General features: G+C 40.1%; 1 protein-coding gene across 4 annotated transcripts in view; it reads right to left on the minus strand.

Annotated features, from left to right (window-relative positions):
* Positions 1 to 24,518, minus strand: part of CLPB (ClpB family mitochondrial disaggregase) — a 188,669-nt gene that overhangs the window by 83,465 nt on the left and 80,686 nt on the right. For all 4 annotated transcript variants that reach the window (XM_072610324.1, XM_072610325.1, XM_072610326.1 and 1 more), the window contains one exon: positions 8,052 to 8,180. In XM_072610324.1, the coding sequence (XP_072466425.1) occupies positions 8,052 to 8,180 (129 nt within the window). The remainder of the gene's footprint in view (positions 1 to 8,051; positions 8,181 to 24,518) is intronic.

The raw sequence follows: 24,518 nt of genomic DNA on the forward strand, positions 1-24,518 counted from the left end.
AGTTTTCCCCTCTCTGGAATATCCTCCTCTCCTATGACTCTCCAGATCTCAAAAAATCTTATTTAGCCTCTGGAGTCCCACCTCTTCCAGGAAGTGCATTCTAACTATGGTTAGATGGTCTATGGAGATCTCTTTCTCAGTCATTGTGCATTTACTACCTGTATTATATGATTTAATATTTACTCAAATTTCATTTAATTCAGAACCAGAGGCAGCCAGATGGTATACTGGATAGCATGCTAGGCCTGAAGTCAGGAAGGCTTTGAGTTCAAATTCTGCCTCAGACACTTACTAACTGTGTGATTCAGGACAAGTCACTTAATTTGTTTGCCTAGGTTTTCCCAACTGTAAAACCAAGATAATAACAGGATGTACTTTCCTAGGGTTGTTGTGAGGATTAAATGAGATATCTGTAAAGTGCTTAGCACTGCTCCGGGCACATTGTAGGAGTTTAATAAAAGCTTGCCCCCCTTCCCCTTTATTAGAATAAGTATATGTGAAAAAGATCTGTGGGTACTAGTGAATAGCAAGTGAAAAAAGGTCAGCACTGAGACCTGTCAGCCAAAAAGTTCATGTCATCTCAGGCTGCATTAGCAGAGGCCTGATATCTCAGTAAAGAAGGTGGCAGACTCGACGGGAAGGACACAAGTGTTATCTTCAACTTCTCATCAACCAGAACTGCCCCAAAGTGGAAGGGGCCTATGTGAGAGGTTGTGAGTTCCCCCTCCTCAAAAGTCTTCAAGGAGGGATTGGATGCTCACTTGTTGGCTTGTGTACAGGTTTGGGCTAGTTGGCCTCTGAGGTCCCTCTTCTACTCTTCAAATTCTGTGATTCTTATTGCAAGGTCAAGGCTGTCATGTGGCAGAGAAAAGAGATATTCAGTTCAGCCCTGAAGTGAAGAACTAATACAGGTCAGGAAAATTGTAAAATTATAGAGAAATACATAGGAGGTTCTAGACAGAGCTCACTGTGAAATGGAAAAACTTGGATTTACAGACTAAACTAACTGGGGGTATGGAGTGGGGGTGTGATAACTAATTGAGAATCTAGGTTCTCCTTGAAAACAGTGTGAATGACAAAATGATAGGATCATAGAACATCTGAGGTGGATGGAGACCTGAGGATCATTTAGTCAAACCCTTCATTCAAGAGAACATTGAGGTCAAGAAACCAAAAGAGATTTGCCTGAGATGATGTAGTGAGTCAGCTGGAGAGTCCAGACTGACGCTCAGGCTAGGCTCCAGTTCAAGTGTCTTTCTGCCCTCTCACTCTGCTGGTAAAAGTCAGAAAACTGGAGGTTTTAGCAGACATAGGGCAGAGAAGAAGGATACATTTCCCCAGCATCTGTTGGAACAGCCAGCCAGCCAGCTAGTCAAGTGGAACGTGAGAAAGAAAACAACAGTTTGGGGTCAAGGGTGATGTAGAAGATTCTGGGACCTGACAGCAAACTAACTGTTTGCTAAAGAGAAGAATGTTAGAACTGAGAAGGAGCTTCTCCCCCAGATAAAATGGGTGTGGAATTTGAGAACTTTTTACCTCCTCAATTGAGAAAGGTTAAAGAGGAAGAGGGACCCTAGTGGTAGGCAGGTGAGAAGGGAGCCAAATGGGAAGTTCAGGGGATGCTAGGGTTGGGTTTCATGAAGCCCAAGTGATGGGGCTGTGATAGGGAGGTGAGAAGGAGGGTGTTAAGAACTAAGAGAAGGAAGATGGGGAACAATGAGAAGAGAAGGTAGTGTTATATAACATGAAGAGCACAATATTATAGCTGGAGGAACTTGGGGGGCTGGGGAGTAGAGACTCAATTTCCCCCAACAGCACAGGAGAGCCTCAGGTGTGTTGAAGAGATCTACAGATTTGTCCTTACTTAGTTCTTTGATGGATGCTATCAGTTTGCTCAACTTGTCTATGTTCCTCTGTCAATCTTTCTCAGAGGGTCTGCCTACCTTGTTGAGGGACTTCTAGGTTTTGAAGAACAAATGCTAGATTTAGAGTCAGAGAACAGGGGTCTGAATCCTGTCTTTCCCACTTATTACCTGTGTGACCTTGGGCAAGTCACTTAAACCTCTTTGGGATTCAAATTTCCTACCTATAAATGTAAATGGCCTGTACCTTTCTCTTGCTTCAGGAGGCACTGTGGTGCAGTGGCAAGGGTGCTAGATTTGAGGTCCTAGGTCCTGGGTTCAAAGCCACTTACTGCCTGGCTAACTTTGGTCAGTAAGTCAATATGCCTTTATTAAGTACCCATTACGTGCCATGCACTATGTTAAGCACAGTGGGGATAACAAAATAAGGCAAAAGATGTTTCATACTCTCAGGGAGCTCATGTTCTAATGGGAAAGACAACAAGCAAACAACCACATCCAAACAAGTTACATACAGGAAATCATCAAAAGAGGTAAAGCATTACCATTAAGGGGGTGGGGAAAGGTTTCCTGTAGAAGGTGGAATTTGAGCTGGGAATTGAGAAATCAAGGGAAGCCAAGAGGTGGCGATGAGGAGGAAGAATATTCTGGCATCCTGAGGAATGGCTGGAAAGAACGCCAAGAGATGGAGTGTCTTGTTCATATAATATCTGGGAGGCCCAGGTCCCTGGATTGAAGAGCATATGGAGTGTATCAGGTGTTAGAAGACTTGTAAAGATGGGAGGACAGATTATGAAGGGATCTGAACAACAAACTGAGGACTGTTTTTTAAGTTGCTTTGGGCCTCAAGTGTCTCATCTGTAAAATGAGAAAGTTGGATCAAATGGCTTTAGAGTTCCCTTTCAAATCATTGATCTTATGACTTTCTGTGCCTTTGCATTTTGTATTTACTTAGCTCTGTATATATTATTGCCCCCACGCCCACCCATCCCACCCCCCGGAGAATGTAAACTACCTCAGAGCAGGGCCCATTTTGTTTCAGTTTTCTCATGCCCAGAAGCTAAAGCACATTGCCTTGCACACAGGGAGCATTTAATAAACATTTGTTGAATAGAACTGATGTTCATGCTTTCATCAAAAATGACTTCAGTACACACATATAGACCGTCTTCATAAAGATTGTGAAAAGACATAAACAGATAAATGCAATCTATGATGTTACATAAGTGCATTAGTATGAGGTAAACAAAGTACTATGGAAGGTCCTGGGAGATCATCACTAACCACAGTGCAGCAAGGAAAGCTTCTTGGAGTGGATTGTGAGCTGGGCTCTAAAGGCTGAGTAGGAGATATTCAAAGGAGGAAGGAGAGTGAGGAGCAGTCTATTCCAAGCACAGGGAGGAACATGAGAAAAGAAGAATGAGCAGTTTGGCTGGATCCTGGAATACGTGCATGACATGATGCTGAAAAGGTAGGGTGCTACCAGATTGTGGTAGGCTCTGAATGTTAGGTGGAGGGAGCCATCAGTGTTGAGCAGAGCTGGGATGTGACCAGGTCTATGCATGACAGCAGATTTTGTGACTCTCAGCTCTTTAAAGGCTCTAGGCTTACAAAAGGATCTCAGAAATCATTTAGTCTACCTTTTTCATTTGACAGAGAAGAAAACTGAGGCCCAGGGAAGTTAAGCAACTTGCCCAAGGGTACATAAGTGCTAAGCAGTAGGGTGAGGATGTAAATCCAGATTTCCCGACTCACTGTACCAGAATATGCCCCTTTTCCTAACCTGTCAGGGATGCTATTGAGGGTTATGTACAAGGGTTGCCAGATGCCCTCTGAGGAGCTCTGTAGTTCTAAGATTCTAAGAATGGAGGATGACAAAAGATTCATTTCTAGACTAAATGACTTCTAACATCCTTTTAAAGTCTAAGATTATATGATTCTAAGAATCCTCAAATGGTTTTCAAAGTCTGAGATAAATTTCTTTGGCTTGCACCCATTCCTAACTTGTTGGTAAGGACACTCTGGAAATATCACTAGCAGTCTCACTCTAAGGGATGAGGGAACAGGAAAAGGGCCTTTCTCTTAAACATGAAGAGAGGCCTGCAGGGTCATGGAGGGCAGGGGTCAGGGTGGAGAGGTTGGCTGCTGGTGGCCTTGCCTATTCTGACTGATGGCCACTTGTCTGAGGTGGAAAGGGGTGGGAGGGAGAGAGCTAGATAGTTAATGGCTTTGGCCTGGGGCTGGGGGAAGCCAAGAGGGAGGGAATAAGGGAGGGGTAGTGGCGGTGTGTGTAAATGGACACTCTGGAAGAAAGCAGGTGGGGGGAAGTGGAAAGGCCGGGGGGCTAGTGGGCTGGGGGGCATCTGTTCCATGTCAGCAGACAGGAAGCATACCCCTGGCTTGGGTCAATGGGGATGGTCCCGGCAGGGAAGCTGCTTTACAAAAGACACTGCATTAACTGCTTTAAAGGTGTTCGATCTCAGCCCAGGGGAGCGGGTTCTCTTTCAGAACCAACTTTCAGGCAGATACAGGAGAAGATACTGTGAAGGGGGCAGGGGGAATGGAGGGGATAGAAGAGATAGTATGAAGGGGGATGAAACATGAGGCCCTGGGGAATAGGGGTGCATCAATTAGCAGAAAAGGGCTATGGTGTCCCTCACCCACAAAAGCCCTTCCTGAAAATTTCCCACAAAACAAAAAGACAAGAACAATACAGCTCTGGGACACTTTTCTAGCACCTGCCTTTGGGAGGAGCTCAATCAGCTTTCATGGATACTATGGCTGGGCCAAACAGTCTTGGGCCAAAGTATTCTGCACTGACATATATGCTCTATCTGGAGGGGCCCAAGGGATGAGACCTAGCCCAGGAATGTGCCTCCTCTCAGGGACAATGTCATGGCTTGGGAGGCTGTTGTAACTGGGGTTACTATTCAGGCACTGGATGTACTAGATGGATGACCCCTGAAACCATATGCTTACTGCTACGATTCAAGAGTTTCCAGGGATCAGAGGGCCTGGGTCAGGGCATGTGCCAGAAAGGACTTTGTCTCTGTACTCCCTATTCTGAAGTCAGTGGGGATGGGCAAAGGGAGGGAGGAAGGGCACAGTTCCATTGACAATGCCTCTTGGGTATTGAGTTCTGTGTCCCGTTCCATGCCCAAAAGTTTTTGGGGGGCTGAAGAACTGGTTTCCTTTTATAAGACAGGACTAGATGAACAAGTCATCATGTCTTCTGAGTTGGTCTGTGGGGGAAATCATGAACAAGACAAGTGATATTCATTGGCAACTAGCCAGGGCAAGGCTTTCTTTGAAGTTTAATCCTTCCCCATCAGGGATGACTGCTTATTAGGTAGAAGCCAGCTTCAGATGTTCCTGGCTTTTGCACAGCTTGCTCCTTTCTCCTTCCCTCTCTCACTAAAGGGCTTCCCAGGATCAAAGAATTTCAGAATTGGGCTCTCTAGTCCACTTTATACCTGAAAAATAATTCCTCCTCCTACAAGGGGCCATTGTTAAACAGCTCCCATAGAGGGATCTAGTACCTCCTAAGGTAGCTCATTCCAAATAAGGACAGATCTAACAGAATGTTTCTCCTAACCCCAAGCCTACGCTTGCCTCTTTTTGATTTCCACCTATTACTTCTAGTTCTGCCGTCTGGGGTCAAATACAGCATGTCAATCCCATCTTCCTTGAATACTTGAAGGCAGCTATCACATCTCCCCTAAACCTTTACTTCTCTGGGATAACTATCCTCAGTTTCTGCAAGGTAGCCCCTCATACTATCAATCAAGGCCCTTTACCATCCTGGCTGCCCTGTTCTGGATACTTCCTAGTACTCTTCTTAAAATGCGACACCTAGAACTGAACTGGACCAGAGCAGAACATGGAGCAGTAATCACATGCAATCCTGGATACCCTGCTTCAAGGAAATGCAACCTAAGATCAACCTATCAACATGGCTGGCAGTCTGCCTAAACCCATACATATTACAAAAAAAGAGAAGTTTTACAGTGCCTTTAGACACAGTGCTGTCACTGCTCAATATTCAACATTCCAATGGAACCTCCTCTTGTAATGAGAAATATAGTTAAAATGACATTTACCATGTCTGACAACATATGCCTTATTCATCACCTGTAGTCTGTCACCTCTTCGTGGAAGAGAGGAATGTTTCAATGTTAAGATGGACTAATCTGAATTCTGATATCTTTTAGGATTGTTTTCCTTTACTTAGTTAAAAAAATTTTTCTTTGTCACACTGGTGTTGCCCTCTTGGTTTTGTTTACTTAGTTCTCTATCAAAAAAACTTCCAAAGTTTCTCCAAACTCCTTATAATTCACTGTTTCTCAGAGCGCAGTAACATTTGATTACATTCATGTACCAACATTTGTTTGGCTATTCCCCAACAGATGGGCTCTAGTATGTTTCCAGTTGATCGCTACCATAAAAAGTGGCACAACAAATATTTTGGGATACATGGGGCCTTCCCTGTCTTTGGTCTCACTGAAGTATCTGGGGAGGAGGAGTGGTATTGAGGTCAAAGGGTATGAACAATTTAGTTACTTTTATAGGATAGCTCACCCTCAGATTTTCAGATAAACTGCTGTGTAGTCATGTGGGTTCCCTTCTCTTCTTATATTTAAAAAAAAAAATTCAAATCCTTTAGAATGTGAGTTCATATTTTTTCCCTGAAAAGCTGAGGAAATGGCACAGTGGTGGACAGAGTGCTAGACACGAAACCAGAAGATGTGGTTCCAGTTCCAAAGTCACTCAAATGGTTGTGATATCAGAGGTGAATCGGTCCATCTTTCTGAGCTCTAGCTCTTTCTAGGGGTGCTATGAGGATCAAGTGAGGTCATGGATGGAGAAGCACTTTGTAATAGAAAAGCTCTAGAGAAATGTGACCCTTCTTAGTTATGAGACTTGGGTCTCAGTGAGTCTCAGTTTTCTTATCTGTAAAATGAGGATAATAAGAGCTACACTTCACAGGGTGGTTTTCCAGAAAATACTCTGTGAACCTTTATATGCTCTAGAAATAAAAGGTATTACTATGATTTTATTCTCCCCGCTACCAGTGTAGACCTGAAAATAAGAAATGGTGTAAGACACCGTGAAGGTCAAATTTGATGAAAAAAGGGCTAGTTATGTAAGTATAAAGAGGGACAGATAACAAATAGAGAAGCTTCAGTGGCACCCATGAAATATTAAGAAAATCAGAGGAAGGCCGCTAGCACATGCTGGTGGATCAGCTATGGTGAATTAACAGGAAGACACAGACAAGAATCCTGGAGAGGCCATGTGCTGTACTAAGAAAGGGAGTACCTGTGTTAAGGACATCTCTGTCTGCTGAAATACTGCTGGGCCCTGGCTAGGGACACAGATTCAGAGTTTACCAATACTCTCAGAGAACATGTAAGATTTCCAGAGCATGTTTGTAGACCAGAGTTAATGTTACCAAGACAGTAACCTACAAGAGTAGAGGGTGGTACTTTTTAGGAGTAAAAAGTAAAAGGCAGAAGGAGGGGCAGAGTTCCAGACCATGTCCCACTGCCCCGTTCTGAGACAGTACAGTGGAAAGAGCACAGGACTGGAAGTCAAAGTACCTGAACTTGACCCAAATCCCACCATTTACTGGCTTTGTAACTGTGAGCAAGGCACTTTCCTTCTCTGAAACTCGGTCTCTTTCTCTGTAAAATGAGGATTGCAAACTCTGCTCTGCTTCCTGTGCAGGGTTCTCATGTAGATCAAATGAGACACTAGATGTAAAAGGGTGTTTTGAGCACAAAGTATTCTATCAATGACAACACGAGGGAACAAGGTTGGTGTCTTGCTCATCATGTTGATAAAGTTTCATCCCTTCTTGTTCCCCACTGTCCCCTGTCCCTCATGCTAGATGTCTTCTCTCTGCCTGTCTTGGTAAAGTGAACTAAGGGAATGGGAGAGGTATAAAAGTAAATTAGAGCTAGAGAAAAATCAGCCTCTGGGCAAATCCAATGCCCTTTCAATGGAGGCCTCATCACAGTCAAATGCCATAAGCCAAGGATATTGTAAATAAATATTTTACGCACATAGATTCAGGCCTTCCAATTCTTTAATATCTTTGGCCTTGGTTTTTGGGGAAGCCTGGGGAGGAGCCAAAGGCAGAGGGCTGGCCCTTCCCTCACCCCATGCTACCATCTTAGGCCTTCTTACCTCCATCCACCAGCTCCTTTACCGTGCGGTAGTCATCAGCCAGGGCTGCATAATGCAAGGCTGTGCAGCCCTTGAAGCTGGCCCGGTTGTTCAGTCGATTGTTGAAGTCATCCTCTCGGGTCACCAGGACTGTGGGAGAAAGGGGGGAGGAATAATAACAATTCAGTTAGAATGGTTAGGAGAAGTTTTAATTTAAGATTATATGATTTAGAATTGGATGGTTCTAATTATATGATTTAGAATTAGAAATCACTGAGTTCAACACATTATTTACTAGTTGAAGAAATTAAAGCATAGGGAGTTTGAATTTTTTTGTGCTTGAGGGCAAGTAGGTGTGAAGAATCTGGACTGAAAACCAAGCTTTCAGTTTTGTATCTTCTCAAGATCCAATACTCCTGGGACTATGTATACCACACCAGCTCTTCACAAACTGTCAAAGAAATGCTAGCAGATCTGTTCTAGCTCACATTTATTTGTTATCCTAATTTCATCTAAAAAATGGTTTTGGAGCGACAGAGGCTTTTTGGAGGCTTGTTTTTCCTCCTCCATTCAATTGCTTTGTGTGGTGAAGTTCTCATATTCCTTCATATTTTCCCCCACATTTCTTCGAGCCAAATATTGTGCAGTGAGTTTGGCACTGCTGTTGCTTGCTCCATCTCTCTGATTGGAAAGGAGATCTAAAATATATTGGTTAATGTGGTATTTGAAACTCTTCAAAACCTAGCTCCCTGCTACTTTTCTAATCTTACTACACATTATTTCTGCCCCACTCCCATGCACACTATGACCTTTTAAATATTACTCAGATATGATACTCCTTATTTTTACCTTTTGTGCCTTTGCACTGCAGTGCCCAATGCACCTCTACTTTTCAGAATTCCTAGTTTTTTTCAAGAATCAACAATTAAAAAATTGGAAAAAAAAAATCAACCATCGGGGATTCTTAATTTAGGTTCCACAACAGTAATTTCATGAGGTCCATGAATTAAATTTTTTTTGGTTAATTGTATTTCAATATAATTGATTTCTTTTATAATCCTATGTATTTTATTTCAGGCTCATGCCACATTGAAATCCTATATATTCTTCAAAGTTCAAGAAAAATCTTATTTTCTCTAAGAAGTTTTCCTTTACTACAGATACTTACTGAACTTCATTCAGCAGATGCAGAATCACAGAATCTGAGGACTACAAGGATCCTCTGAGGCCTATTCTAATCCAATCTCCACCTGAAGCAGGAATTCACTGCTACATCACCATTAAATAGTCATTCTCAGTTTCTACTTGTAGATCTCCCATAACAGGGAGTTCACTTCAACCTGAGGCAGTCTGTTTTTACTATTGGCAAGTTTTTCCAAATGTGAACAACAAATTGGCCTCTCTCCACTTCAAATTCTACCTGTTGCTACTAGATTTTTCCATCTGGGACAAGAAAGATTAAGTCTAATCTCTTCTTCCAGGTGGCAGCCATTTGGCCGTCTAATCATGTCTTCCTCAAGTCCTCAGGTTATCTATACTTCTACTAATCCTTAGATGGCACAGTTTTCAGTCCTCTGACCACCTTGCCTTTTGTGTAAACCATGCATATTACCCATATCATATTTTACCTTGTGCTTTATTTTGGTAGCTGCCTTATCTATCTTGTTTCCACTGGCACAGGGTTCTGTACACAAGATGTGTTTGATGATGAATTTTTGCTCAAGGAAAACATAAAAAAAAAAATCTTTATAGGAAAGGGGGTGCCGGCATGGATAATATCTAAATTACTAATTTTCCATTAGTTTTGATTCTATCTCTCCTCTGACATCAGAATTAGGATCAATGCAGGGTGTGGAGGTCGGGAGGGGAAGGAGCAGAGAGGCAGATTTGGGTTCAGTATAAAGAAAAAAACTTGAAATGATCAGGACTTTAACAAAGAACAGGCTTCACATTACTGAAGATCACTGAACAAAAGGTGGATGTCTGTTGGCTAGGGATGTGGTAGAGGGAATTCCTGGTCATGGACACACAAGCTTTTTGTCACACAAATCACTAAAGGGCTGACAATAGGATGCAGTGATTCCCAATGTGCTGGTAGACAAGCCTGGGGAAGTTGCAGCTGGATGAAACATTTGAAGATCTTAAGTGAAAATACTGATGCATTTCATGGATTCTTGCTCATCATTATAATGGACAACTGAGAAATAGTTGGATTCTGGACATATAAACCACTTCATGGTTAACTAAGACTTTCCTCTGACCTCAAGGCAAGAAACTTGAGTCTCACTGCCTTTTCCATGGTGTTAGGGAGGTCTTCTTTCTCTATCTTTCCCCAAAATGACTAAGTCACTCTGTCTTTGCTTCTTTCACTTACTTTCAAAATGGACCCCAGAAGGTCAACGTCAACGGAAGTAGTCTTGAATCACAGAATTTCAAAGAAGGAAAGGACACTAGAATGTAGAATGTCATAGCAGGAAGGAAAGTTAGCATATACCCTAGAAGACTTGAAAAGGAACTTAGAATCTAGAAGAAAGTCAGAGTCTGAAAGGATGGGGAATAGAAAATGTCAAGGCCAGAAAAGCCCCAAAGGAGATTTGTTCAAGGTCCTACAGCTCAAAATGTGGCTAGTAAAAACCAAAACAAAACAAAACAACAACAACAAAAAACCCAAACCATCCCACAAAGCTAAGAACAATGTAAAAGGGTGTTTTTTGGGTAATTTTTATCGGAAAAGAAGAAAATAGAAAGAGGAGAGAGTCACTGTTTGGGGCAGATGGAACAATGAGGAAGTTGTAAAGAAGATGATTTATTTTGCTTCTGTTTTTTTTTCTGCTAAGGTAAGGAAAAGAATTTTTGGATTTTTAAGAACAGAATAAAAAATGGCAAGCTGGGAGTTAAAACCAAGGTTAAATAAAGAGGGAGACTGAAAGTACCTAGATGTCCTATGAGTTCAAGTCACTAGGCTGGTAGAACTACATCCCAGGATAATGAAAGAACTGATAAATCTCACTGTTACTGATCTCTGAAAGTCTGTGGGGTATGGAAGAAGTACTACAAGGACTGGAGAAAGTCAATGTTATCCTGGTTTTCAAAAAAAAAGAAAAAAGTGCAGGTCAGTGAGCTTGACTAATTTTTAGAACTCATTATTAAAGAGATGATAAGGGAGTTATCACAAACAGACAACATGGCTTCACTAAGACAATAATACAAGGTAATACAAGACTAACCTAATTTCACTTTTCACAGAGCAGTGGTTCCCAAACTTTTTGGCCTCAGGATTCCTTTACACTCTTTTTTTTTTTTTTTTAATTTATTTATTTATTTAACTTTTAACATTCATTTTCACAAGATTTTGGGTTCCAAATTTTCTCCCCTTTTGTCCCCTCCCCCCACCCCAAAACACCAAGCATTCTAATTGCCCCATCACCAATCTGCCCTCTCTTCTATCATCCTTCTCTGCCCTTGTCTCCATCTTCTCTTTTGTCCTGTAGGGCTAAATAACTTTCTATCTCCCTTTACCTGTATTTCTTATTTCCTAGTGGCAAGAACAGTACTCGACAATTGTTCCTAAAACTTTAGTTCCAACTTCTTTTCCTCCCTCCCTCTCCACCCCTTCCCTTTGGAAGGCAAGCAATTCAATATAGGCCAAATCTGTGTAGTTTTGCAAGTGACTTCCATAATAGTCGTGTTGTATAAGACTAACTATATTTCCCTCCATCCTATCCTGCCCCCCATTACTTCTATTCTCTCTTTTGATCCTGTCCCTCCCCATGAGCGTCGACCTCAAATTGCTCCCTCCTCCCCATGCCCTCCCTTCCATCATCCCCCCCCCCCGCTTATCCCCTTATCTCTCACTTTCCTGTATTGTAAGATAGGTTTTCATACCAAAATGAGTGTGCATTTTATTCCTTCCTTTAGTGGAATGTGATGAGAGTAAACTTCATGTTTTTCTCTCACCTCCCCTCTTTTTCCCTCCACTAATAAGTCTTTTGCTTGCCTCTTTTATGAGAGATAATTTGCCCCATTCCATTTCTCCCTTTCTCCTCCCAATATATTTCTCTCTCACTGCTTGATTTCATTTTTTAAAGATATGATCCCATCCTCTTTGATTCACTCTGTCTCTATGTGTGTGTGTGTGTGTGTGCGTGTGCATGTGTGTGTGTGTAATCCCACCCAGTACCCAGATACTGAATAGTTTCAAGAGTTACAAATATTGTCTTTCCATGTAGGAATGTAAACAGTTCAACTTTAGTAAGTCCCTTATTCCTTTACACTCTTAACTCTCCCACAAAGAGCTTTTGTTCATGTGAGTTTTCTCTATTGGTATTTACATATTAAAAATTAAAACATATTAGTATTCTTATGAAAATGGTTTTGGCCTCAAGGACTTCCAAAAGGGTCTTAGGTACGCAGACCACACTTGAGAAGTGCTGGTACAGAGCGCCTAGACTGATAAATCAGGTGAACACTCTATCCAGAGTTTGCCTAGATTTAAGCAAATCATTTGAAAAAGTCTCTTGTGCTGTCCTTGTGGAGAAGACGTAGAAACATAGGCTGGACAGCCACAAAGGAACACAGACTCAGGACGACCTCATGGTCAGACTCAAAGAATTCATTACTGTCAATTTGGAAAGAGGTCTTTAGTGGAGGGCTTTTCTTGGGATCTGTCCTTGGGTTCTTATTTAACATTTTTTATCAAAGACTTGACTAAAGGCGTAAGTGGGATGCCTATCAAATTTTCAAATTATCCAAAGCTAGTAGCGATGCCTAACATTTTAGATCACAGCAATCCTCAATTTAAACTTGTAAAGGATCTCAGAGGTCATGAGACCAACTCCTTTCTTCATTCCATAGAGGAGAAACCTGGCACTTGAATCAAGGTTCTGACTCCAAATCCACAATTTCCCCTACTATCTCACAGTGCCTGTCACTATATAGATCCTCTCAGTACTTACTATACAATATCACACTTGTCTAATTCAACCTCACAATTATTTACTGAGAGGCTATTAGGAGCAGGGTCTTGTGTTGAATAGGATGCAGTGAAGTAAAATAGAAAGAGAACTGGTTCTAGACACAGAATCAGGATCCAAAAAGGATCTTTACAGTTAAGAATGCCAGTCCAAAAATACTAAGATGAAATTTAATAATGTTAAATGAAAGTATTAGCAAAAACAAAAAGGGTAAAGTCTTACCCTTGAGTTAAAACAATTAGCTCCACAATCACAAGGTGGGGGAAGTGTGACTACACAACCATTTGTCTGAAAAAGAGGTTTTAGTAGACTGCAAACTCAATAGCCATCAACACTCTGTTACTGAAATCCAAAAAGATTGTGGAATCTTAGGTTCTGTTGAGAGGCAGTGTTCAAGAGTAGTGAGGTTTAGTTCCTTTGTACCCTTCTCTGGTCAAGCCTATCTGTAGTACTGTGTTCTGTTTCGGCAGTGATGAGGTGGAAGGCAAAAGGATGCCACAGAACCTGGAGAGCATGCCATACCATGTGAGGGCTGGTTGAAGAAATGTAGAGTGTTTTATCAGGAATATGGGTGAATGGAGGGTGGTGACTGTAGAGAAGGAGAGGTGCTGTGAAGCATCTGAAGGGCTGTCATGTGGAAGAGGGACTACATGTGTTCGTCCCCAGAAGACAGAACGAGGAAGTGAAGAGTTTGTGGGGGGCAGATCTGAACTTGCTGTAAGGGAAATTTTCCTAGCATTCAAAGTTAGACCAAAGCAAAACAGGCTGCCATGGGGCATGGCTGCTTATCCTTCACTGGAAGCTTCAAGCAAAGACTGGAGGTAATATGTTTGGGTATAAAGTAGAAGGAACTCTGGTTCAGGTGATGCTTAGATCAGATGGCCTCTGTGGTTCCTTTCCACACTAAGATTCTATGGGCATTTATAGATGTTGTAAAAGGCTACAGAAGACAGCCTGATGGAGGGAAAAACACACTGCAGTGAGAGAACATAGCACCAGCTGTATCACTGACAGGGGAGTGGGATTTGAGTCAAGCTGCTTTCCCTCTTAAGGGTCTTTGTTTTCCTTACCTACCAAATGAAGTCCTGGACTTGAAGATGACTTAGTTCCCTCCAACTCCAAGCTTTCTTTATGGGCCACAGAGTTTTATGGTTTACAAAGCACTTTCTGCACAATACTCTTGGGAGATGGGGACTGAAAATATGCTTCTTTTATAGATGAGGAAAATGACGTTCAGAATATGACTTGTCTAGGGTCACACAGGTAAAGTGCAAGATTAGGGTTTAAACTTACACTTGGGTTAAAAAAATGAACTTCACAATACAAAATGGGGCACAAGTTACTATATTATAGTCAGTGTTAAGCCAACAAGCAATTTATTGTCTTGTACCATGTGAAAAATAACAATGTGACTCAATGGTGTGACATGACAGTCAAAAATGTCATGTTACCTAAGGGCAACAGGTAGAAATTGAAAAGAGGTAGGTTTTTTGGATTGATAGAAGGAATATCTTTCTAAGAATCAGAGCTATCCAGTGGGCTGTTTCAGAAAGTAATGTGCTGCTTTTTATTAAAGGTCTTTAAACAGGAATTTTATTATTGCCTTTTGTTTTTATGCCAGCCTCTTTCCCTTAACCCTCATTCTCCCAATGTTGTCTTTAAAGGAAATACAAGCATTTCGACAAAACCAACGGACGCACTGTCTCACAGCACACATCACATTCCACCTCTCCATGGAAAAGAGGAAGGCCTGTTTCACTATTAGCTTCCCAAAATAAACATGATTTGAATGCCTTTGAGTACTGTTTTCTTTTACATTTTTGTAATCACTGTGTATGCTGGTCTCCTGGTTTGCTTCCGCATTACATCAGTTCACACAAATCTTCCTAACTTTTTTCTGAATTCCTTATTCTTAGTTGTTTCCCTACATAGAAATAATATTCTATCACACTGGAATGTCCCAATTTGCTTAGCATTCCTTAATTAATGGGGGCTGACTCTGCCTCTAGTTCCTTGCTACCGCAAAAAGCATTGCTATAAATACTTTGGCATGTATAGGACCTTTCTCCCTGATTTTGGCCTCTTTGCTCTCAAAAAAGGAGGGGGTGTTCCTAGGTCAAAGGAAATAAAGAGTTTTCACTTGAGGTTTTTGTGATGGGGCTTCAGCAACCTGCTGGGGACACTGAAAAGGAAATTCTGTACTGGTTTAGTTTGGACTACATGGCTTCTGAGGTCCCTTTCAATTCAGATTCTGTGACTTAATGTGAGAGCTGGGGCTTGATTTCAGGGGTCTACCTGTTCTGCCACACTGAGGCATCATGTGTGTGCAAAGGTAGCACAAATAGCAGAAAGAATTAAGAGTTAGGAGAAGGGAATCTGGATCCCAACTTTTAAGGGAATTTATTTGAACTCCACTGGTTGTGTATGACCTTGGGCCAATCACTTCCTCTTTCTAAGACTCAGTTTCTTTCTCCATAAAGAGACAACATTGTGCCGAGGATCTATGCTAAACTCACTGAGCTACAGTGCGCAGACTCCACTCTCTTCTCTTTTTTGGAAATTGTGACATTTGACCTTAATTCACAGGGTTTTGAGGAAAGTGTCCCGTAAGCCTCAAAGTGCCAAAGAAATGTGAATGGGTCTTAGTATTCTTATGTAAGCTTTTTGAGAAGGAGGCCATGAAGAGAGCAGATTCACTTTGGGGAACAACTCTTTCCCTGATGGTGCCTTATGTTGGCAATGAGAGGAGGTCTTATTTCACTCTTATTTTGATCAGCCTCTGAGACTGAACAGTTTCCTCTGGCTAGCCTCCCCTCTGATTCACGTCTGGACTTGTTCTTAGTGGAACAGCTGAAAGTGGACTAGCAGATGCAGATACAAAGTCTTGGGTTTGAATCCTGGGTCTGCTTCTTCCTACCTGTGTGACCACGGACAAAGTTCTTAGCCTCTCCAGGTATTAGTTTCTCTCTTGGTAAAGTAAGGGCACTGGACTACTAGAGTCTCTAATGTTCCAAACTCTCATGATCCTAGGATAGCCATGAAGTGGTGGGCTAGCAGTCTGGTTTTGCTTCAGCTGACTAAGCAGGCCTACCCTGGAGGTAAAGTAAATCATCCAAGATCCCTGGACATCTGGTGACATAGACAGGAGGGTCCAGTGAATGTCAGTAGCCTTTCCAGCTGGCTGCTCAACTATTGAGTTATTCACAGGGCCTCCCAAAAAAGACATCTTTCCCACCCCCTAATAGTGCATGGCAGGGTGAGCTGTTTGCCTCTGCCTCTAATGCTAGCTTCAATCTTCTCATGTATACTTTTCTTTCTATTCTGACTCAAGGAAGGCTGAGGAGGGCAGGCTGTATAGCCCCAGACCTTGGCACTGACTTCTTCTGCAAGGATTATTACCCTGGTTCTGACTAGTGAACAATTTACTGGAGGGATTCATCATCATGGCCTGCCTAGAAGATGCTAGCAGAAGTGTGTCTAGGGCTACAATGCAACAAGTCCTGTGACTATACTTAACCCATCTTTCCCTAATTCAGTATGTTGTCCTCTTACAGGCCTCCCCATAGTATTTACTACTTACATGCCCATTATTTGTAAATATGTCATCCTTTGTAAATATTCCCCAAGTCTGCTTCCTACTTGCCCTACTAGCTACAGATGGATGATGGTTCTGTGGAAGCAGCTTGGAGGACTGCTCAGAAGTCCTGGCTTTGTCACTAACTTTCTACAGGACACAGAGAAGTCACTGACCCTCACTAGGTCTCCATTTCCTTCCTGTCATGTAGGGGCAGGGATTATAGCTCCTTCTGTGTCTCTAGACTTTTAGGAAGACCAAGTGGCAGAAAAGACATGGAAATGTTCTGATGAAGCCCCTGAGATGCTACGGTACGAGTCTCTGATATCACACCCAAGTTATGAACAACTTTTACATACAAAAGACCACCCCAAGACTCCCCCTGCTGACACCTTAAATTTCATAGACCTAACTTCATGTCTGGATTCAATATCTTGCCCCTCAAATCTAAGTCTTCTCCTACTTTGACTATGTCTGCTGATGGTGTCTCCAGTTCATATTGGTTTGAAACCTAAAAGTCACCTTTGACTCTTGCTTTTCCTTTTATGATTACATCCTGTGGACTTTACCTTTGCAAAAATAAAAATAAAAATAATTCCTTATTAAGGGCCTACTGTGTGCAGAGCACTGTGTATAAACACTGAGGAAACAGTAAAGTTTAAATTAGGCAGGATTCTTTGCCCTCATGAAACTTATAGCCTAGTTAGGGAAAAGGCAGGTGTGTGTGCATATGTGCACTCACACATATATGTATATATGTATATATGTCTTGTATATAAAAGGAAATGAGTCATAGTAACAATTTTATATGACAAAAATATTACAAATGGAGTACACACACACATATATGTCACAGTAATAATATTACATGACAAATGTAATATTACATGACCAAAAAGGTGGTGCAGTAGATATAGCACCAGCCCTGAAGTCAAGAGGACCTGTGTTCAAATCCAGCCCCACACACTTACTAGCTGTGTGACCCTGGGCAAATCACTTAACCCTAATTGCCTACAAAACAAAAACATGACAAAAAAAAGTGTCTGTAACATCACATGACAAAAGTAGTATTACATGACAAATATCTCGGAGAGGTGCAAACAAAGTTCTGTAGTGAAGTGTGAGGTGAAGGAAAGCAGGAGAAACTTCCTGGAAGCTTTAAAGGACAGGGAGAAATTCAAATGGTGATGCAAGGACAAAAGGTATTCAAGGTGGAGGAACAGTAGACAATTCATATAGGTTTTAGCTGCAAGTCGGAGGTAAAGTCTCAGTACTCAGTAGATAGGAAAGAATCTTCTCTAGTGTCATTTGCATTGATAAAATTGTACTTACTTTTTTTTTTGAATAGTTCTAAATTGTTCTCCAGAATGGTTGGATCAATTCACAACTCCACCAACAATGCATTAGTATCCCAATTTTCCCACCTCTTCTCCAACATTTATCATTTTCCCTTTCTGTCACATTAGGCAGTCTAATATATGTGAACTACTTGGTACCTCAGAGTGGTTTTAACGTGCATTTCTCTAATCAACAGTAACTCAAGTTGGGAACTATACCCAAAGGGTAACCAAACTGTATACTTTTTGATCCAGCAATGTAACTATTAGGTCTATATCTGAAAGAGATCATAAAAAAGGATAAAGGATCAACATACATAAAAATATATATAGCAGCTCTTTTTGTGGTGGCAAAAAATTGGAAACTGAGGTGATGCCCATCAACTGGGGAATGGCTGAACAAGCGGAAATATATAAATGTAATAATACTGAACAATAAATAAGAAATGATGAGCAGATTTCAGAAAAACCTTAAAAGACTTAAACTGATGCAAAGTGAAATGAGCAGAAGCATCAGAACACTGTCCACAGTAACAGTAACACTATGAATGACTTAGCTCTTCTCAGCACTACAATGATCCAAGACAATTACAAAGGACTCATGATGGAAAGTGCTATTTGCATCCAGAGAAAAAACTGCTGGACTCTGAATGCAGGGCAAAAGCATCTATTTTCACTTTCTTCATTTTTGTTTCCGGTCTACTTCTTCTTTCACAATATGACTAAAACGGATATGTTTTACATGATTGCACATATATAAACTATATCAAATTGTTTACCATTTTAGGAAGATGGAAGGTAGTAAAATTTGGAACTCAAAATCTTGTAAAAAAGTGCTAAAAATTATCTTTATATATAATTGGAAAAATACTATTAAAATAGTGATTTAGATCATTTTTTCATACTATTCTAGGTAGCTTTGATTTTTTTTCTTTTTTTTTTTTTATTTTGTAATGTTTAACAATCACTGCCATACAATTGTGATTTTATCTCCCCCACCTACCCCCCACTACCCCCCTCCCTCCCCACAACTGCATACAATTCTGTATAGATTCTACATATACTTTCCTATTGAGTATATTTTCACTATAGTCATGCTATGTAGTCAGACTAAGATAAATGAAAGAAATCGTATAACAAATCAGAACATGATACACAAATACATACACATACACAAACATGATCTGCTACAATATGTGAGTGACTTCCATATTTCTCTCTCTGAGTGTGGCAGGCATTTTGCCTTGAGATCCTCCATTGGGATTTTTTTTTTTTTTTTGGTAAGAAGTTCTTGTGTTATTACAAAAATCTAAGTCTACCAGAAAAAACTCTCACACACTGTGGTTGTTGCTGTGCATAAAGTTCTCCTGGTTCTGCTCCTTTCACTCAGCATCAGGTCATATAAGTCCTTCCAGGCCTCTCTGAAGTCTTCTTGTTCATCATTTCTTATGGCACAATAGTACTCCATTACATTCATATACCATAATTTATTCAGCCATTCCCCAATTGATGGACATCCCCTTGACTTCCAGTTTTTGGCAACTACATAGAGTGCTGCTATAAATATTTTTGTACATGTGGGACCCTTTCCCATTTTTATGATCTCTTGGGGATATAGTCCTAGTAGCGATATTGCTGGGTCAAAGGGTGCTTTGATTTTTTTTTTTCAACTGAAAACTGCCTGTTCATATACTTTGACCAGTTATCAATTGGGGAATGACTCATTCACATAAATTTGATTCAGTTCCATATATATTTGAGAGATGAGGCCTTTATCGGAGAAACTTGCTGTAAAATTCTCCCCCACTCCAACTTTTTGCTTTCCTTCTAATCTTGGCTACATTGGTTTTATTTGTGCAAAAACTGTTAAATTTAATATAAACAAAATTATGTATTTTACACCCCATAATACCCATAATACTCTCTATCTCTTGTTTGGTAATAAATTCTTCCCTTATCCAACAATACCTAGAAAGCTATAAAACTGTGCATGCCCTTTGATCCAGCAATGCCACTAGATCTGTATCCCAAAGAGATCAAAGAAAAAGGAAAGGGACCTATATGTGTAAAAATATCTATGACAGTTCTTTTTGTGGGAGAAAACTGGAATTGGAAACTGAGGGATATCCATCATTTTGGGGAATGGCTAAACAACTTGTAGCATATGGTTATGATGGAGTATTACTATGCAGTGGGAAATGACAGGTGGTTTCAGAAAAACATGGGAAAACCTATATAAACTGATGCAAAATGAAGTGAGAAGAACTGGGAAATGATGGTGCACACAGTATACCAGCAATGTTGTAATGAAGATCAACTGTGAAGGACTTGGCTACTCTGATCAATACAATGATCCAAAACAATTCCAAGGACTCATGACAAAAAGATGCTATTCACTGAGAGAGAGAGAGAGAGAGAGAGAGAGAGAGAGAGAGAGAGAGAGAGAGAGAGAGAGAGAGAGAGAGAGAGAGAGAGAGAGAGGGAGGAGGGAGGGAGGGAGAGAGAGAGAACTGATGAACTATGAGTGCAAACTGAATGAATTTTCTGGGTTTTTTTCTTGCTTTTTTTGAAATATGGCTAATGTGGAAATGTTTTGCATGATTTCACATGTATAATTGATATAATATTGCTTGCCTTCTTAATGGGTGGGGAAGGGGTGTGAGGAAGAGGATTTGGAACTCAAACTTTTAAAAAGAAAAGAATGCCAAAAACAAATAATAAAAACAGAAAGACATCCTTGTTTTACCCCAATCTCATTGCAAAGGCCTCTAGAGTTTATAATACTGAGTCTTTCTTAAGGCAAGGTCTATTTATTCCTTCAGTCTTAGCATTTTTGAATATAAATGGGTGTTGTATTTTTGTCAAAGGCATCTTCTGCGTTCTTTGGTATAATAATATGATTTTAATCTTTTTGTTATTAATATGGCCTATTAGGTTTACAGTTTCTCTAATACTGAACTAACTCTACATTCTTGGTATAAATGCAACCTCATCATTATATTATTATTATACTATATATACTATATATACTATTATAGCCTCTTTGATAAATGCTATTTAATATTTTCCCACCAATATTCATTAGGGATATTGGTTTACAATAGGAATTCTTATCTTGGGAATCTACAGACTTGTCTTTTAAAAGATTTTGGTAACTATGTTTTGATATGTATTTTATTATATCTGATCTGAAATATTCCAAAGAGTCCATTGGCTTCACCAGACTGTGAAAGGGTCTATGACACAAAAAATGTTAAGGAATTCTAATCTATAGTCTTTTTTTCTTTACTGTCTTTCCTTATGTTAAGTATCTATGTATATTTGGTATCAGGGAAGGAATGACAGGAAGCAACATGTGCCTGGCATGTCAAACTACTACTATCATCTTGACTACCATCTCCCTTAAGATCCTAACAGAGACAGTCCAAGAAACACAAATCCAAGAACCTTGCAAATAGCAGTCTCTCCACCCCAGCTACCAGAACTGCTTCCAGTCTCCAGAGTTCCAATTAAAGAAGGAATCACTGTGCAGAGGGGGGTCTACCTTACTCATAATCACCAACAAAAACTGATGAACAACTACCACCAAATGGGCAGATAAGCACAAGAGCCGTAAGAATAGCAGTACCACTGCTATACCAGACCATGTGTCCTGCTTCCAGACCAGCCCTCACAGCCATGATCTAGAGGAATAACTCTTATAGAAAAGAAGCCAGCAATCCCCACCAAATTCCAATCAATGATGCCATGGGATAAGTAAGCCAGTTCAGCTGAAGTAGCATGTCTCTCTCTCTTGAGGGAGAAATAGAAGGGAACACCTGCCAGGCAAGTTGAACCATTACTGCCATCAACTTGACCATCAGCTCCCCTCAGATCCTAACAAAGATAGTTCGAGACCCTGAATCAAAAGTCTTGGGAATAGCAGATGCTAAGGCCACAGATGTTAAAGACCCAGGGGAAAAAAATGTTCTTGCTATCGAAGCCTAACTTGCAACTGAAACTTTCCACATGTATTGCATCCCCTATTAGAATGCGAGCTGCTTGAAGCGGGGGATGTCTTACTTTTCTATTTATATCTCCAACACTTAACACAGTATTTTGCAGTGTAGCAAATGTTTAATAAATGCCTGCTTCATTCATCCTTTCTCATTTTTCAAATGGCTTACATAATGTTGGAACTGTTTTATTCTTTGCATGTCTGACAGATTTAGCTTATAGTACCATCTGGTCTTCCTTTTCCCTACCCACTACTTTGGCTTATTCAGTTTCTTTTTCTGAGGCTAGATTATTCAAATTTTCTCTCTCTTGCTTTGTTAATGTAGATATTTTAATATTTGTAAGTATTCATACATTTAAGTCACATTATTAGTTTTGTTGGCATATTGCTAGGCAAAATTATTTCTAATAACTTCCACATTCATTGTGAATTTTCCCTTTTCATTTAAAATTTATAATTTTGGTTTTCCCCTTCTTAAAAAAAGTCAGATAATTTTTTAAGTTATTAATTTGTCAATTCAGTGGATCTTTTGCTTTCACTTTTGGTATTCTTTTCTTCAATTTTCAGTATTTTTACTTTGGCGTTTTGTTGGGGTTTTTTATTTGTTGCTTTTTTTTAAATTGCAGACCCAATTCATTGATCTGTTCTTTTTTTTTTTTTTTTGGGTGATTAAAGTGATACAAATTATACACCTATCAATTTTCCCCCCAGGACTTTGAGGATGCTTTGGCTGCATCCCCCCAAGTTTCTACATTCTTAGTCTTTGATGAAATTTTCTTTTGTTTCTATAATTTATTCTTTAACCCACTAATTCTTTAGGACTGAACAATTTAATCTCTAACTGAATACTTTTTTCAAAGTCCTTTTTGTTTATTTTAATTGTGAACAGTAAAAGATGTGCTTAATATTTCCATGAACAGCTGAATATATTCCTTCCTAACCTATTCAATATGCTCAGTTTTGCAGGGTAAATTATTCTTCATCGTAAGTCTCCATTTCTTTTACCTCTTGGAATATCCTATTCCAAGATTTTCTTTTTCATAGTTGTAAGCTATAAAGTCTTCGGTGAACCTCAGTGTGGTTCTTTCATGTGTGAATATATTCTGATTGTTAGAAGTACTTTTCTTTGATCTGGAAGGTATGTATTTTGGTTATGAAGCTCCTGGTACTTTTTCTTTTGGGGTTTCTTTCTTTATATATATATATATATATATATATATATATATATATATATATATATATATATATTCATTTTATTTATTTAGTGTTCTACAATCACTACCATAAAACTTAGATTTTTTCCCCCCTACTACTCCCCCCCCACCTCCCACCCTCCCCAAGATGGCATACAATTCTACATAGGATCTACACATACATTCCTACTGAATACATTTTCACTATAGTCATGCTGTGTAGAAGAACTAAAATAAATGGGAGAAATCATATAACAAACCAAAACATAATACACACACATAAAAAAATGATCTGCTACATTCTGTGATGGAATTCCATAGTTCTTTCTCTGGATGTGAAAGGCATTTTGCCTTAGAAGACCACTGGGAATTTTTTTTTTTTATGTCCTTGCATTGCTATGAAGATCCAAGTCTACCAGAAAAAATTCTAGCACACTGTGGTTGTTGCTGTGCACAAAGTTCTCCTGGTTCTGCTCCTTTCACTCAGCATCAGATCATATAAGTCTTTCCAGGCCTCTCTGAAGTCTTCTTGTTCATCATTTCTTATAGTGCAATAGTATTCCATTACATTCATATACCATAATTTATTCAGCCATTCCCCAATTGATGGGCATCCTCTTGATTTCCAGTTTCTGGTCACTACAAAGAGTGCTGCTATAAATATTTTTGTACATGTGGGACCCTTTCCCATTTTTATGATCTCTTGGGGATACAGTCCTAGAAACAATATTGCTGGGTCAAAGGGTACACACATTTTTGTAGCCCTTTGGCCATAGTTCCAAACTGGGGGTTTCTTTCTGAAGATAATCAGAGTGCTACAGGCTTCGGGTACTCTGGGAGGCTCTGGTCACCAACAGTAGACTTCTAACAGGTTAATCTCACTTGCACTGGCTTTTCTGACAGTACATAGACTTTCTGTTGTCTGTCTGTACAGTCCTGGGATGAAAGAAGGCACAGAGAAAGGCACTTTCTGCACTCTCTCTCTGAATTTCTTGATCATTATTCAGTCTGATGCCCTTAAAAAAAAAACTTTTATAGAGCATGTGTGTGAGAGCTGGGCTCCTCCAAGCATGTTCCCCCCAAGCTGTCTTAGCTGGCTCTCTAACTGGTTATGTGTCCTTTATTCTACAGAAACTGAGTTGAAGTTCCAACTCAGCTATTTGCTACCTATATGACCTTGAACAAGTCATTTGACCTCTGGATCTCAGTTTCCTCTATATGGAAAAGATAGGAATAGAATGAGATGATTACTTGTACTCCCTCCTATCTATAAATGAGTTTATTACAAGAAGCAAATGAAAAATGTAGAAAGCATTTTATAACATAAAAGGCTACAGAAATAAATATGATGGGGTGAGAAGCAAGTTTGTGTTCAACCTCAATCTGAGTCAGGTAGAAAACTCCTCATCTTTCA

This window comes from Notamacropus eugenii, chromosome 5 (genome assembly GCF_028372415.1).
Source record: "Notamacropus eugenii isolate mMacEug1 chromosome 5, mMacEug1.pri_v2, whole genome shotgun sequence".
Taxonomy (NCBI): domain Eukaryota; kingdom Metazoa; phylum Chordata; class Mammalia; order Diprotodontia; family Macropodidae; genus Notamacropus; species Notamacropus eugenii.